The sequence below is a fragment of the Cygnus atratus genome, chromosome 15 (genome assembly GCF_013377495.2).
Source record: "Cygnus atratus isolate AKBS03 ecotype Queensland, Australia chromosome 15, CAtr_DNAZoo_HiC_assembly, whole genome shotgun sequence".
Taxonomy (NCBI): Eukaryota; Metazoa; Chordata; class Aves; order Anseriformes; family Anatidae; genus Cygnus; species Cygnus atratus.
Window position 1 is genome coordinate 7,894,960 of NC_066376.1, and position 13,820 is coordinate 7,908,779.

At 41.4% G+C, this 13,820-nt stretch overlaps 1 protein-coding gene across 5 annotated transcripts; it reads right to left on the minus strand.

The window, feature by feature from the left end:
• Positions 1–5: 5 nt before the first annotated feature.
• On the minus strand, positions 6–13,288 carry DAGLB (diacylglycerol lipase beta). 5 transcript variants are annotated; one of them, XR_007708890.1, is made up of 16 exons: positions 13,105–13,288; positions 12,571–12,722; positions 10,877–11,051; positions 9,950–10,211; positions 8,774–8,899; positions 7,587–7,714; positions 6,436–6,562; positions 5,973–6,056; positions 5,440–5,517; positions 4,963–5,043; positions 4,744–4,871; positions 4,286–4,354; positions 4,120–4,192; positions 2,957–3,210; positions 429–1,796; positions 6–268 (listed from the first exon to the last, which is right to left on the minus strand). XR_007708890.1 is itself a non-coding variant. In XM_035549242.2 (16 exons), exons 1-15 carry the CDS (start codon positions 13,197–13,199, stop codon positions 1,604–1,606), a joined length of 2,025 nt encoding a protein of 674 aa, XP_035405135.1. In that variant the 5' UTR covers positions 13,200–13,288; the 3' UTR covers positions 6–1,455; positions 1,588–1,603. The 5 variants fall into 5 exon arrangements, 3 of the variants coding, with proteins under 3 accessions (XP_035405135.1, XP_050569879.1, XP_035405136.1); XR_007708891.1 differs by having other exon boundaries at positions 6–118; positions 201–1,796; XM_035549242.2 differs by having other exon boundaries at positions 6–1,455; positions 1,588–1,796.
• Positions 13,289–13,820: the final 532 nt, after the last annotated feature.

Genomic DNA, 13,820 nt, shown 5'->3' on the forward strand with positions numbered 1-13,820 from the left:
TGTGTGCTAACCATGGCCTCTCAATGCTGCGTATGAGAATTAAATGCAGGTCTTCACAACAGCTCTTCAGAGGCTGTGCAGCATCAGTGTTGTCACTAGCTCCCATGTTTTAAAGATTCTGACAACCAGAAAAAAATGCATGTAGCACATACATACATCATTCAGCTTATTGTATGCAAATAAAAGTGATGATTACTTACTTTCTTCTAAATCTTACAGGCTTTGAAAGTGATGGCTCTGGTGGAAGCAACTTTGTTTAGCCTTTTAGCTGTAAATCGAGTAGTGCTGCATGTGTCAGTACTCCAGCCCCCCTCACCTGGAGCTCATCGTGCACCAGGGGAGGGGAGGGGTGAAGCTGCAGCAGGCAGCAGGCTGCCCATCTGTGCAGTGGTCAAGGTGCTGGACCTGCACTACTGCTGGTGACTTACCTGAGTGAAGGGCATCGAGCTGTATAACCAGCTAGAAACCATTAGTTTGGGGCTTATACCCAGAATACCTGAACATAAGAAACAAGTTTTTAGCATGTATTTTATTTTTTCTCTGCATTAAGCATCACAGCAAGCACATAGCCATTCTCAACCATGTCATATGGTTACTTATTTCTAGCGATGACTTTTAATAAGAAAGAAATGTCTTAAAAAAATTGTTCAAGTAGTACACACTAGAAACAAGGAAGCTTTTTTTTTTTTAAAATCAGTTCTACCATACAAATATATATATATATATATATATATATTTTAAATTTTTGGCAGAATTACAAATTGATCTTTCCATTAGTCAGAGCTAGAGCATAACATGATGAACACAGAGCAAGAACAATTTTTTTTTCCTCGTTAAGTAATTATAGTATTAGTTTAGTTTCAAACAAACTAATAATAGTAGTTCTGTGGATCAACAAATACAAAAACCAGGTAGATCAAAGAATATTGCACATGTCCAAGCAGCACTTAAACACAACCCCACCACCACGAGGGATTACCACAATCTATAAGAAAAGTAGTGCAACCAGAACTGCTTGAGTTCAAAAAAAACAAAACCAAAACGAAATTAAAAGAGGCAGTATGCCTTCACCACCCACCTTACTGCTTGGTTACAAGTAGTCCCTTACTTACCTGCCTCCTGCCAGCTCACGCTGCAGCGCTGTGTTACAGCACCTGCTCTATCACAAACTCCAGGCTTTGCTGGGGCAGGTAACGGGACACCACAGCGCACCAGCTCCGAAGCAGAACTGGATTTTTTTTTTTTTTAAGGTCTGACAGGGCGCTGCTCTGTGGAGCAGGCCGAGCTGGCCTCGTGCCTTCACGTCAGTCCAGCAGTCAGTTGATCGTGCAGCTCTCTTGTGACAGTTCACAGCAGCTGGGCTAGGCCTTGTCCTACTGGTCCACGTTTGGAAAAGCGCAAGCTTCAGCATAAGAGCGAAATACGCGCTTCAACCATCAACACTGCTTGAGATCACTGCAGAGACAAGGCCACTGAGACCTCTGGTTTATTATACACAGTAAGAGAAAAGTACTGCAATCCACTGCTATATGAAAGTGGAATATATCGTGAATACTTGAAACCTGCATTTAAAAACCAAAAGCATACCTCTTTCCAGCTATGGTTATATGACATTGGTGTTAAGTTCCCGTGTCTGACAAGAAATACAAGATCCGTGTTCCTGAGACAAACTGTTCAGCGCGTTGAGCACAACATCTGGCATGTGGTCTGTTATCATCTTGGGACTTATTAAAATGCTGCTGAAGACTGTTTCGTTTGACCAGCTTGCCGTGTATTTAATATCTGAAGAGCACAACCTAAAACACACAAAGACTGGACTGTCACGGGTGATGATGCCAAGCCGGGAAGAGGTTTCCTGAAGCTCTGAACAACCTGGAGATGGCTTAGGGAGCAACGAGACCCTCCTCACTGCAGGAAGGCAGGCTTCCAAAGAGCAACAGGGCTGGCCCTTGGGAAACAGATGGAAATACTGCTATTGACTAGCCCTGAGGACAGAGCTAAGCCAAGCAAGTTTCTTTCACCATTAAGGCACAATCCCTGTTAAGGTGCAAACAAATAATCCTGCTCACAAAGAAAAGAACACTGATCAAAGAGTGAGGAGGGGTTAAGCAACACATTCATAGAGGTAACAGCGAATTTGGGGCACACAGTGGAATCAGTAAGAGGCCAGACACCAGATTTAATGCTGCCTATACTATCTACTTAGGATTTTATTTTACAGAACAGTACATGATGGGGCTCTCATGTGCTAGTCTAGTTGAGAAAAAAACAAAAAACATGATTAACTGCTGTGCTGTGGAGTAAACGAAGGAGAAAAAAAGTGAACTCACTAAAGTAAAGCAGAACAGCAGCCATCAAGAAAATCTGCCAGGTCTCAGATGTTGAAGTATCTAACTTATAAAGCCAGTATTAAAATCTTTAGGCGTTAAAGGTTATATGAAACTTAAATAAAATACTTATTAATCTACTGAATGGGAGGAAAAAAAATTTCCCCATCCCTTCTCTTCCCTCTTTTGCGAAGTTAGAGAACTGTAAGTTAGAGATTTTTTTTTAGTGCTCTGTAAGATGGTCTTGTGCTTTACAGATGCTCTTATTCCTGCTTCAGAATGAATGGGGATAGAAGAAGCAGTAATAAGCAGGGAGGTGCAGAACAAGGAAACAAAACCACCACAAAAGCTGGCTAACATGTAATAACCAAACACAGTTGTTGGAGATGCAGATGAGAAGCTGAACTGGAAATGTACTTTGAAAGCGAGAAACAGCTTAAAGTAGATTTTAGGAAGACAGCACAGTGAATATTAATGAACATATACACAAATGAACATATACATATATGAATAAATGTAATGAACATATAATAACAAATACCATTATTGAATGAACATATATTAATATATATAAAAATAGATAATTAATATTTAATAATGAATGTAATGAATCCCATTATTCCACTTACCTCTTAGAGCTGGATTCTTCTACAATATGGATAATCTTCCCTGGAAGATACAGATGAGGATACTGTGGCGGTGAATGTAAGTGTGATTCACAATCAAGGGCATTGTACGAAGGGGACCGATGAACCATTAAACTCTCCTCAGCTAGAAGAGGCTGGGTCAGGGCATCTTGGTTTCTACCATCCAGCTCCGTTGGGAAGTTATCTGGATCTCCTCCAAACACTTCGTACCAACACCCACGCAACAAAATCTGGTACTGAATTCAGAAAGAAAAACAGCTGAACTGAGGCTTGGTGTCTCTTTGAATAACTTATTCTACTAGTGTGCTTGCATGCACATGATCTGAAACTACAATTAAAGATTAAAAATGACTGCATGCACACGCTCCCCAAACTTTCTTGTTCGGTAAAATCTCCTTACTGAATTTTCCCCACAGTAATATGGATTCCACCAGTACCCAGCCCAAGACAACAGTAACGCTGTATAAAACATTACAATCTTTACCAGGGGGATTATTCTGTGTGGATTCTACTGTGCAGATTTAAGTCTTCTTGCACCTTTATTTTCTAACTGTCCGTTAACTTATTCTATATTCGTGATGTCATCCAAATAGTGCATTACTTTTAATCCTGGGACTACAAGGAAATCTGGCGGACACAGCATGTTTAGCTTCGCATATACAGAAATGGCTGTTTTAAATCCTTAAACCTCTCCTCCATAACTTCAGTGTCATTTCGCCTGACAACACTGTTCCAGCACTTTCAAAACTGTGTTTCTAACCAACAGTAAAGAGGTAAGCAATTAACACCATAACGGAGAAATATTTGCCTTCCAAATTAATTCTGAAGGGAAAAATTTCTTTTTTTAAAATTATTTTTTAATTAGTTTCCTTTAACAGCAAAACTAGCAAACTGATCATTTCAGGTCTTGGATGTTGTACACTATTATCTTTCAGGTCTTGAACCTTGACGTCTAACAAGACAGCCTTCTAGGATAAGAGACTATCACAAATGTCACTGAATTAAAAAGGCAATTTGTTTCAAGGCACAATTGAATTCCCACCATTAAAACAAAAATACACACACCACCTGCCACTTCATTAAAGCAGGGGCTTAACACAGCTGACAATTCCACTGACTTTTAACCATGAACTGTTTTTAGTTACCTTAGGTCTGTTGCAGTTTGCCACAATTCTCACTATTCTCCTCTTTAAATCCTCCATGTTGGGCATGCTTAATCTGTTCAAACACATACAGAACAAAGTAAAGCCTCCTATTTTATGTAATCTAACTTATCTCTGAAAGAACAATTTAAAAATACTTCCATCTCACCTTGCAACAAGGTCCTTTCCAAGAATGACTGAAACAATGAAGTGCTTAGTGTAATCTGCAAGTGTTTTGCTAAAAGAAAAGACACGCTTTAGATACACTGAAGAGATGTGCACAATTTAGTTTTATTGTGGTCACTGTCATTCAATAATAAAACCAGTATGTAGCAAGGTCAGCAGCATTTGCAGTCAGTTCTTCAGTAGGCCTTCAGACCCACTCGCATACAGAGGAATTTCGGTGCTGATTATAACACCATGAGAGCATTTTATTCCTGAAACATTTATACATTCCCCCAAGAACTCAACTGTAACTAAGAATGGAGCAAATACAATTCTATTGGAGAATGTACAGAAAAACTTAATACAGACAAGCTCATAGTCATCATCTAACATATCTGTCAACTATCTTGAAGTTCTTGACAACTTAGATGCAGAACCAAATAACAGAAGTCTCGCACTTACCTTAAAAGTCCTCCTGGAGGAGAAAAGGCGTAACATTTTAATGTTGGGAAAGAGTTCCTTAGCATGATTGCCAATATAGAAGCTGTTCCACCACCCAAACTGTGACCAACTATCACAAGTTTGTACTCCTACAGACAGAAAAAGAAGACTGAAACATAGATACAGAAAAAGCTTGGTGTAACTTCTCTGGCAAACCAAGTCATTTGGAGGGCAACTTACTGGAGCAATTGTGAAAGCTTGGTTTAAAATTCCATCATTTATTAGCTTTTGATAGATGTAATTTGCAGCTTGAGTTATTCCCTGCAAGACAGCATTTAAAGTTAGACGGGTAATATTTAATCTGAAGTGTGATACATGTGTACTTTAAAAGCAACGCTATACTAAAACAACTTTCTGTTTGCAAAACCAACCTTCTCTTTTAACACACTCCTGACAGCGAACTATAACTAAGTGGTCTTGGGCAGAATGGCTAAAAAGCTTTCAGAATACTTAGTAAGGGCATGAGGTTGGTCAACAGGATTACAGGTTCTACCTTGCAGTGCCACAGACAGCATTTGATGCAACAAGCAAGCCACTGAAATAATTTGTGCAATCCATCTCATTAGGAGAACGCTCTTCGAGTTTAACTACAGGATCCCAAGTATTTCATTTTTTTACTGCAGAGATAAATTCTAAACAGCCACAGACTGCACATACCTTATGTACAAAGCCGTTCTCCAGAACATCCTCCAGTGTCAAGTCTTCACAGTCTGCTGACAGATCAGTGAGAATGTCCTGGAAACAAAGCAGCTTTTGTCAGACCTCTCTGCAGGGCTTCATGGCTCACGGGTCACACTGTACCGCTTAACGTTCTCATGGGAACAATCACCACGTCGACTTCCCAGTTTGTAAGCAGCCAAACACAACTGACACCAAAACAACACCCAGGCAATCATATACAGCAATCACGATTATGATTTCAGCAACTATTTCCAAGCTGTAAACACATGTTGCGAATGCACCCTCACTCACGGTAAAAAAGAATGACCACTGTCCTCCCTCCACACTCCTTTCCAGAGGCACAGGGAAAATCACCCACCCAAGGACAGGAGCGTTTACACCTTAAGCCTGGAAGACCCATACATGTGAGTGGGTTGTTTTTAAATGTGCCACTGTAAAACAATTTCCTCTAGATCCTAAGAGTTCACCCAGTTCTATAAAGCCAATTACACATATCAGATGGATGATACCTCAAAAGACAAGGTTCCTCTCACAGCAACCACAATAGCTTCTTTTTTGTGATCCAAAGCAACAAAAAATGGAATCTCATAGATCTGGAGGGAAAAACTGTATTCAGTAAACATACCAACTTTTTTTTTTTTTTTTTTTTATAAAAGTAAGCATTTGTTCTCACCTTCTGAAAGCTCCCTTATTGAACTCTTTATTATATTATGGAAAGAAGATGAATTGTTTTGTTATCAAATTATTAAGTGCCTTTATTGCAATACTGAGACAGATTTATGTCAATGGTTTTGTGACTGTTCCCTTAGACAGAAAAAAAAAGAACTGAAGAACATGTTTCAGGGCCTGTTTTAATTTGGTTTTGCATCTTGTGCTTTATAAATGTTGAAGGCAAACTAGAAACTTCACCCCCTGCTTTCACTGATTTAATCATTAACCTTTTTTTGGTGAATGCCTGTCCAGATTGTTTACCTTGTTATGAAAACTGATATGAATGAAGTCTCTGTACTGCAGTCCTGTTATTTTTAGGATGGATCCAAAGTGAAAGTTATGACGATCACTGCCCGTTATATCAGAATCTGTTGGTCTACTTCCGCAACTAACAAACACAGAAGAGAAAAACTTTCACGGTCAATTTTTTTAGGTTTCCTTTCAGGAATCAAATTCATTACATTTGCAGAATGATTTCTGCCAGCAATCAAAAGCTCTCTCTTTTTTTTTTTTTTTTCCCCAATACTACTATTAGTCTGTACAAGATATTACCTCTGCCCACAAACCTGGTTTTGCCTGAGCAGCATGCCATACATTTTCAGCTAAAGGACTGGCAAACGCACCATTGTTACAGGACTACCAGCAGAGCAAACAAGGCAGTAAGAATAGAATTCTTAAGACTAGGGGCCAATGATAGAAAATCGAAACAAGCAAAAAGGAAATTTCAAACAAATTCTCTGCAGCAGGCTTCTCTGATGTTTTATCCATTGTATTGCATGATTTTTTTCCCAAGGGATTTATATCTCAGAAGATTAAACAATTTCATGTTACTAATTAATAAAACCATGGTTGCAGTCATAAACCTCAGTGGTCAATTAACTATGCGGTAATCCTACATAGTATTATGCATACTTCAACACTGACTGTAAAAGATTTTCTGAGTAAAGGGGTCAGAGGGAATAAAATGGAAGCTAGAGGTACAGGAACTTTCCCTAATTCCTTTTCGGATTGGGAAAACTGCTGATACATTTATTTCTACACATACTTACCCAACAGACAGCTCTATAAAGCCTCATTTTAAAACATGGTTTAACTCTAATACTTCTTTGGTTTAATTCCAATCAGCTCCAATTCCATTGTCATTTTGCTAAATTAATTTTATCTCCATCACAAACTATTCTTAAGAAACAAAAGCTAATCTGGTTCTGAGGGCGGAGAGATGTTGAATTTTTTTTTCCTATTGAATTTATGAAGGATAACTCTACCAGTCAAGCTCATCTACTCCCATGAGTGATATAATTTAATGAAACAAAGAACCTGCTATTGAAACTATTTTGTTTCTGCTAACACTAGTTAAATAAAAGAAAGCTATATGCTTTTACGGAATGTTACGTGTTCGTGATCCAACCTACCAGTCACCATTGAGCTTACAGAGTGCAGTAAATGGGTTGGTGTATATGTAGTAGGGCCAGCCATAAGCAGCTGCAGCAAACAGCATATAGTGAGCAGCATTCTCCAGCTCAATGTCCAAACCATCAGTCTGCAAGGACATGGGGAAAGAAGAAGGAGAAGGGAGAGAAAGAAGGGTGTGTTAGGTAACCCCAGAATAAAACCTCAACACAGACTACTGAAAATTAAGGCATGATGAAATACTTTCCAAAAGGAATACCGCAGGGTCTAAAAGGAACATAGATTATTTTCCTGGAATATGAGTGGCTATTCTATGTTTATTTACACAGCTATAGAGCTAAAGAATCTTGAAAATCTCTCTCTCATTGAATTATTTTTCTTCCAATACTTATACACCGATAAGCTCAATACTGATAAGCTCAAAGGAATGGCTGAAGAGCCTATAGCAGGTCTCTCTGGAACGGATGTTTTAAGCATGACTCCACTTTGCCTGGTTTCAAAAGTAACTTGATAGGAATGCTTTGGTTGAAGTAGAATTATACACTTCAGTGTAACGTAGACTAAAAGAAGATAAAATAATTTACAAAGATGTTTTACCATAGCAAAAATCACTTAGCAAACTGTAACCCATCATGTCCACACATTTAAAGAATGCTGGGTTTCCTTCTTATCTGCTCTGACCATTTGTATCAGACAGAATTTAGACAGACCACAATACTAAAAGACTACCAAACAATTTTCTCTCTGTTCCTCTTCTCTCACGTCTCTTCAACAATGACCTTAAACGATTCTTTTTTGTACTTAATTCCCTCCGTTCATACATTCTGTGGAACAGAAGCGCTATTAGTGTAAGTGAATACACGTCAAGAGCTGGAATTTTTAAAGAGCCAAGACAACTTATACCCCTTTTCAAGATAAATATCGCAGGAACATATATTAGGTACCTTTGAAAACTCCTACCCTTAGCGTCTTCAAAAGCTGTGTCAGTCTGGATTCATAATCAATTTCTAATCACTCATTTTTAAGTTGTATTTATGCAAAAAGCAGACAAATGTTTTGACTGCAAATTCATCATGATGTTTTCACTGTGTTTATTAACAAGTTGAATTGTGAATTTTTATAGTAGTGTTTAATTTTGTCAAAAAAAAAAAAAAAAGGTGTACCAGGCACTACAACAATCCTATCTTACCACAAGAGATGATGGAGAATGACAGAGGACTTCTTCAGGCTCTTTTGGACAACTTTCCATTTTATCTTGCTCTTGATGGAGTAGAATCAGACCAGCTGCTATGTCACTTGGCACCAGATCAGTGTCCTGTTCAAAGAAATGAAAGAATGCTTAAAACCATCCCATACCTCAATCTGTCAAAACAATTTCATAAGAAAAAGCACGAGGCATTCTATTCTCTTCAGTTTATATAAAAACTAACTATCCTCTCCCTACCTTTAGTACAAAATGAATGTTTTCTTCAGTAAGACTGATGATGACTTTACACACGACTTTTATAATTTAACAACATAACCTACAGAGGGCTTGCTCAGCCAGATAACAAATAATGATCCAGATGTTACTGACCATTCTATGCCACTACACAAAAAGCTCGTTTCTCTATACAGCTATTCCTACTCATTGAATACTGAGAACAAGAAAGAAGGATTTTACATGGGAGAGGACTGAAGGGCTTTTATTCAATTACCTGGCACAGTAATCTCTCCATAAGACTCACACCCTTTGCCCTACAAACCACTGGGTGTGCTGTAGCTGTAAATCAGCCTGCACTAGTACCGCTTAATAAACAAGAACTACTCGTCTTGAAATCATGAACACAGCTCAGAGTCCACACTCAATCACGGTTGAGCAGTAGGTGACATAAATTTGAGCTAAAATACTATGTCTGCATAGTCTTGCAGATTCTACATTCTCTGTTTCCAAAAAGCAACTTCCTGCATGTGCACAGCCTAGCCTCGTGTTTGCTCAGAAGTCATTCAGACCAGGAAGACTGCCGTAACATACTGCGGGGCTCTTTTGTTTAAATAGTCAGAAAGTAGGCTGACTTTTTGCCATGGTTATGACTCCTTACTGGCAGTCAGGAGGCAAAACGCCTGGATCTTCACATACTGAGGAAAAGAAAATCACTCTTGTTCTCCTGACTAGATACCTAAGGAGAAAATACTGTTTTCTCACAGCCCTTACACTTGTGATAGGAGAGACAAATCAGAGTTGTATCCACTGCGTGAGAATCACCTTTAAATTTGCAATTAGCATATTCAAAACCTGATTTCAGGCAGAGACCAGGTACACGTAGCAACATCTGTAAATTCAGAGTTAGTCAAGAAAGAACACTAAAAAAGCTTTCCATCTTACTGAAAAGTAGTTGCGGAAAAGCTCTGCGATACTTGTAAAAGCCACTCGATGGTCATCATCTTGCACAATACAACAACACATTAACCTGATTCGTTTTTCCCAGACTCTGGTGGCAGTGTTCTTCACATTAAATAGCAATTGCCCTGACTGGCTGCTTTCCAAGTTCCGATTCACACCATCAGTGAGGTAAAACGTCTTTTTTCCTCCAAGTGGATCAAAGACGATTAGCACTCCAATGATGGTAAAGATGATGATAACCCAGCTGCAAAACAGGAGGAAGCAGGATGAAAGGGCCATGAAACCAGGTATTTCTGACACATATGCAAGAAAATAGAACTATAGGTCTTGAAAGACAGAAAACAAAGTTAGGTATGAAATACCACACAAACACAATCTGTTAATGTCAGAAGGGTGCACGTGTTGTTGTTGAGCTTTCAGTCCACTAGGTGTAAGGACAAGGCTGGTGGCTCATTTCACCAGGGCACCAAACTCAGAATCACAGCCCTTCTCGCTTTGGAAATTTAAACCCTGGTACACAAAGGCTTCATTTTTCACTACCAGTTAAGCGATCTAGTCGCTCCTCTCTTCACCTTTATCTGGTTTTCTACATTCCCATCTATCCTTCTTACCCTTTCTGATCGTCACCTCCTTTCTTTCACCCTTGAATGCACTCTTGCAAGGCAGGAAACTCAAGCCTGTTTATTTAAGGAAAGGCATGAACTCAGTCTGCTTGTCTAGACTAAAAAGCTTCTCTCCATTCACAAAGAAAATGTGAAGAAACCAAAATAATTCATAAGAAATATCAAAGCCCTCATCTACCAGTAAAGCGTTCACCGAACACATACAAAACAAGTAGAAGCACTATTTTCTGTTTCACGTGAACTGTCAAACTTAATTTGTGGGTGGCAGAGTGGAGGGCACCTTTACCTTGCAATAACTGTCCCCAGGATGGCATTTATCACAGTCTTCTCGCATTGCAAGCTGCTGTCTGACACCCACACAGCTCCTACAATAGCCCAGATGAATTCAGGCAAATAGAGAAGTAGGCGAGTATAAAGTAGCTTGGGAAGTGATTTTCTTGGGCCTGGATTAGAAATTGTTCCTGAAAAAAAGGGGGAGAATTTAGAACAAGAACAGCTTACGAATGCATCTTAAGTACATAAAATCCTACATAAATAACTTTCTGAGCTGTACAGAAAGTAAGAAACCTAATTGAAACTACGAATTATTTCAAACTAATGGAAAGCGATCAGTGAAGCTGAGAAAAGAAAACTTTCCACTTGAATAATTTAAATACTCTTCTAATTAGAGTGTGTTGTGAGAACCAATATATTAGAAATTGAGAGGTCTCCTCTATCATTCCAGAGACCACACGCAGATTTCAGATTAATCTTTGTGGCATTACTTTGTAACGAGGTGCCTCACCAAGAAAAAAGTACTTCTCTAGCATTTTTTTAAAATCCAAAATGAAGCATTTCTACAAATGACTAGAAGTTGCACTAGTTTAGAAGTTCTGTTTAGCTACGTCAACTAGTTTTAGAAGTTCTGTTTAGCCATGCACTTCAAGCTTTACCTCCTGTTCTACTTAACGTTATTTGCTGGGTTAATTTTATTACAACACTTATAGGGATCACTTTCCTATGTATTTTTTCCACAAGCAATCCATTGCAGCTAATGAACTTCTGCAAGATGTGACTAAATATGCCTACGCAAGGCAAAGTTTACATCATACTTCAGGTAAGGAATGGATTGGGATAAATTCCCACAAACTCCTGTCAGAGACACTGAGCAGTGTTCCATCCAGCTCTGGGTCCCCCAGCACAGGAACGATGTGGACCTGTGAGAGCGGGTCCAAAGAAGGGTCGTGAGGATGATAAAGGGGCTGGAGCACCTCTCCTGTGATGGCAGGCTGAGGGAGCTGGGGGTGTTCAGCCTGAAGAGGAGAAGGCTCTGGGCTGACATTACTGCAGCTTTTCAAAACTTAAAGAGGGCTTATAAAAAAGATGGAGAACAACTGTTTACACAGGCAGACAGTGACAGGACAAGTAGGGATAGTTTTAAACTAAAATAAGGGAGATTTAGATACAAGGTTGGGAGGAAATTCTTCACTCAGAGGGTGGTGAGGCACTAGCACAGGCTGCCCAGAGAGGCTGCGGATGCCCCATCCCTGGAGGTGTTCGAGGCCAGGCTGGATGGGATTTGGGCAACATGGTCTGCTGGGTGGCAGGGGGTGGAACTGGATAGGCTTTAAGGCCCCTTCCAACCCAACCATTCTACGGTTCCACGGTTCCAGGTCATGTGCTAACGGTGAATGTAGAAGAGATTTTTAAAATGCCCTGGTGGCAATGAACGTATCATCGTTAGCCATACCAAATTATTGTGCCCATTAATTATTTTAGATTTCTGACTAACAGAATAAATACTATTAACAAATATATATATTTGCTAGCATTATATTAACATATATATTAATGCTGACAGTTACTTAAGTTTGACTACCATTAAAGTACTTAAACTTTTTTGTATGTTTTTTTTCCTAAAATCTCAATGCTAGAAGAAAAGAACGCATACATATTCAAATTTTACTAGATATGTACAAGACATTGTTATTAACTCTTTACCTTGCATACTGATGTACACAAGAGCGGATAACGCACATATTATAGCAGCGAGAAGGACGAGGAGGACGAGCAGGTAGCTGTGCAGTAATCCTCCCCCGGGACAGTTGAACTGCCCTTTATGAACGGCGTAAAGCACGAGGATTCCGATCCACCTACGGGAAGGTAAGATAAGGAAAGTTGTAGCTGGAAGGGAAAAGCGAGCGCCACGAAGTTTTCATCCCAGTGACAGCACTGAGTAACGGAAGGGAGTTGTTGTACGGGGATCTGTGGGAGCTAACGAAGAACACGCGGCAACAATTACCGAAAGTCGGGCTGCACGGCGCGGACCCCGCCAGGAGCCGACCCGCACGGCGGTACGGCCGCTCTACACCTCGGGCAGCAGCACGGCCCCTTCAGCACGGCGCCGTGACCGGGCACCGCCGAGCGGGGCCGGCCCGGGGCGCACAGACCCGGCGCTCACCCGAACGCGCTCCCCGCGCACCGCCCGCAGGCCGCAGCCCGCGGGGCACCGGGGGGCCGGTGCTGGCGTCTCACCACAGCACGCGGAGGGACAGCTCGAAGGCCCCCGGGAGGACGAAGTCGTCGCTGCCGATGGCCCAGCGCCTCCCGAACACCACCAGCCCCGGCATCCCGCCGCACGGCCCGGCCCCCTCGGCCCGGCCCCGCTCCCCTCAGGCAGCGCCCGCCCCGCCGAGGCGGTGCGTTCCCGGCCCGCGGCGTCACCACGCAGCACGCGGCGCACGCGCCCTTCCCGCCCTCGGCGCGCAGCTGGCGAGGGGGCGCTGCGCTCTGCCCGCGCGCGTGCGCTAAAGACGCCGGGACCGATGCGCGTGCGCGGGGCCCGCTGCCCACCTCCCCCCCCTGCTCCGCCCCGCCCCGCTCCCCCCGTGTGGCCGCGGCTGGGTTCCAGCCAGGCTGAGCAGCCGAGGAATCTAAGCGCCTGGAGGGTTAGGAACGGTAACACCTCTAACCAGGGGAACAGTCGTGGTAAACTAAGAGAAGCCAAACAATTTCCTAAAGGTTTCCTGAGCAAAACCATAAAAGAACCAAACCTTCATCTCCGAGCCCCGCTCATCACGTTACCCCAAATTCCTCCATTTTAAACCCTGTCACACCAGGCTGAAGGTGGAGCTCGTACAGAACAACCAGAACCAAGTCACCACTGCTCCATTCCGTGACAACACCTCGCAAATCCTTGAAGAAAAGTTTGTATCAATAAAGCAAACAATGACATCAAACAGCTTGTTCTT

Bases quoted from the DNA above. Each gene is read 5' to 3' on its own strand.
- DAGLB (XM_035549242.2), bottom strand. From the start codon at position 13,199: ATGCCGGGGCTGGTGGTGTTCGGGAGGCGCTGGGCCATCGGCAGCGAC. The intron at 8,900-9,949 runs GTAAGATGGAAA...TTCTTTGAACAG, and splicing joins TTTTCCGCAACTACTTTTCA to GACACTGATCTGGTGCCAAG. The intron at 7,715-8,773 runs GTAAGATAGGAT...ATGTCCTTGCAG, and splicing joins ATTCTCCATCATCTCTTGTG to ACTGATGGTTTGGACATTGA.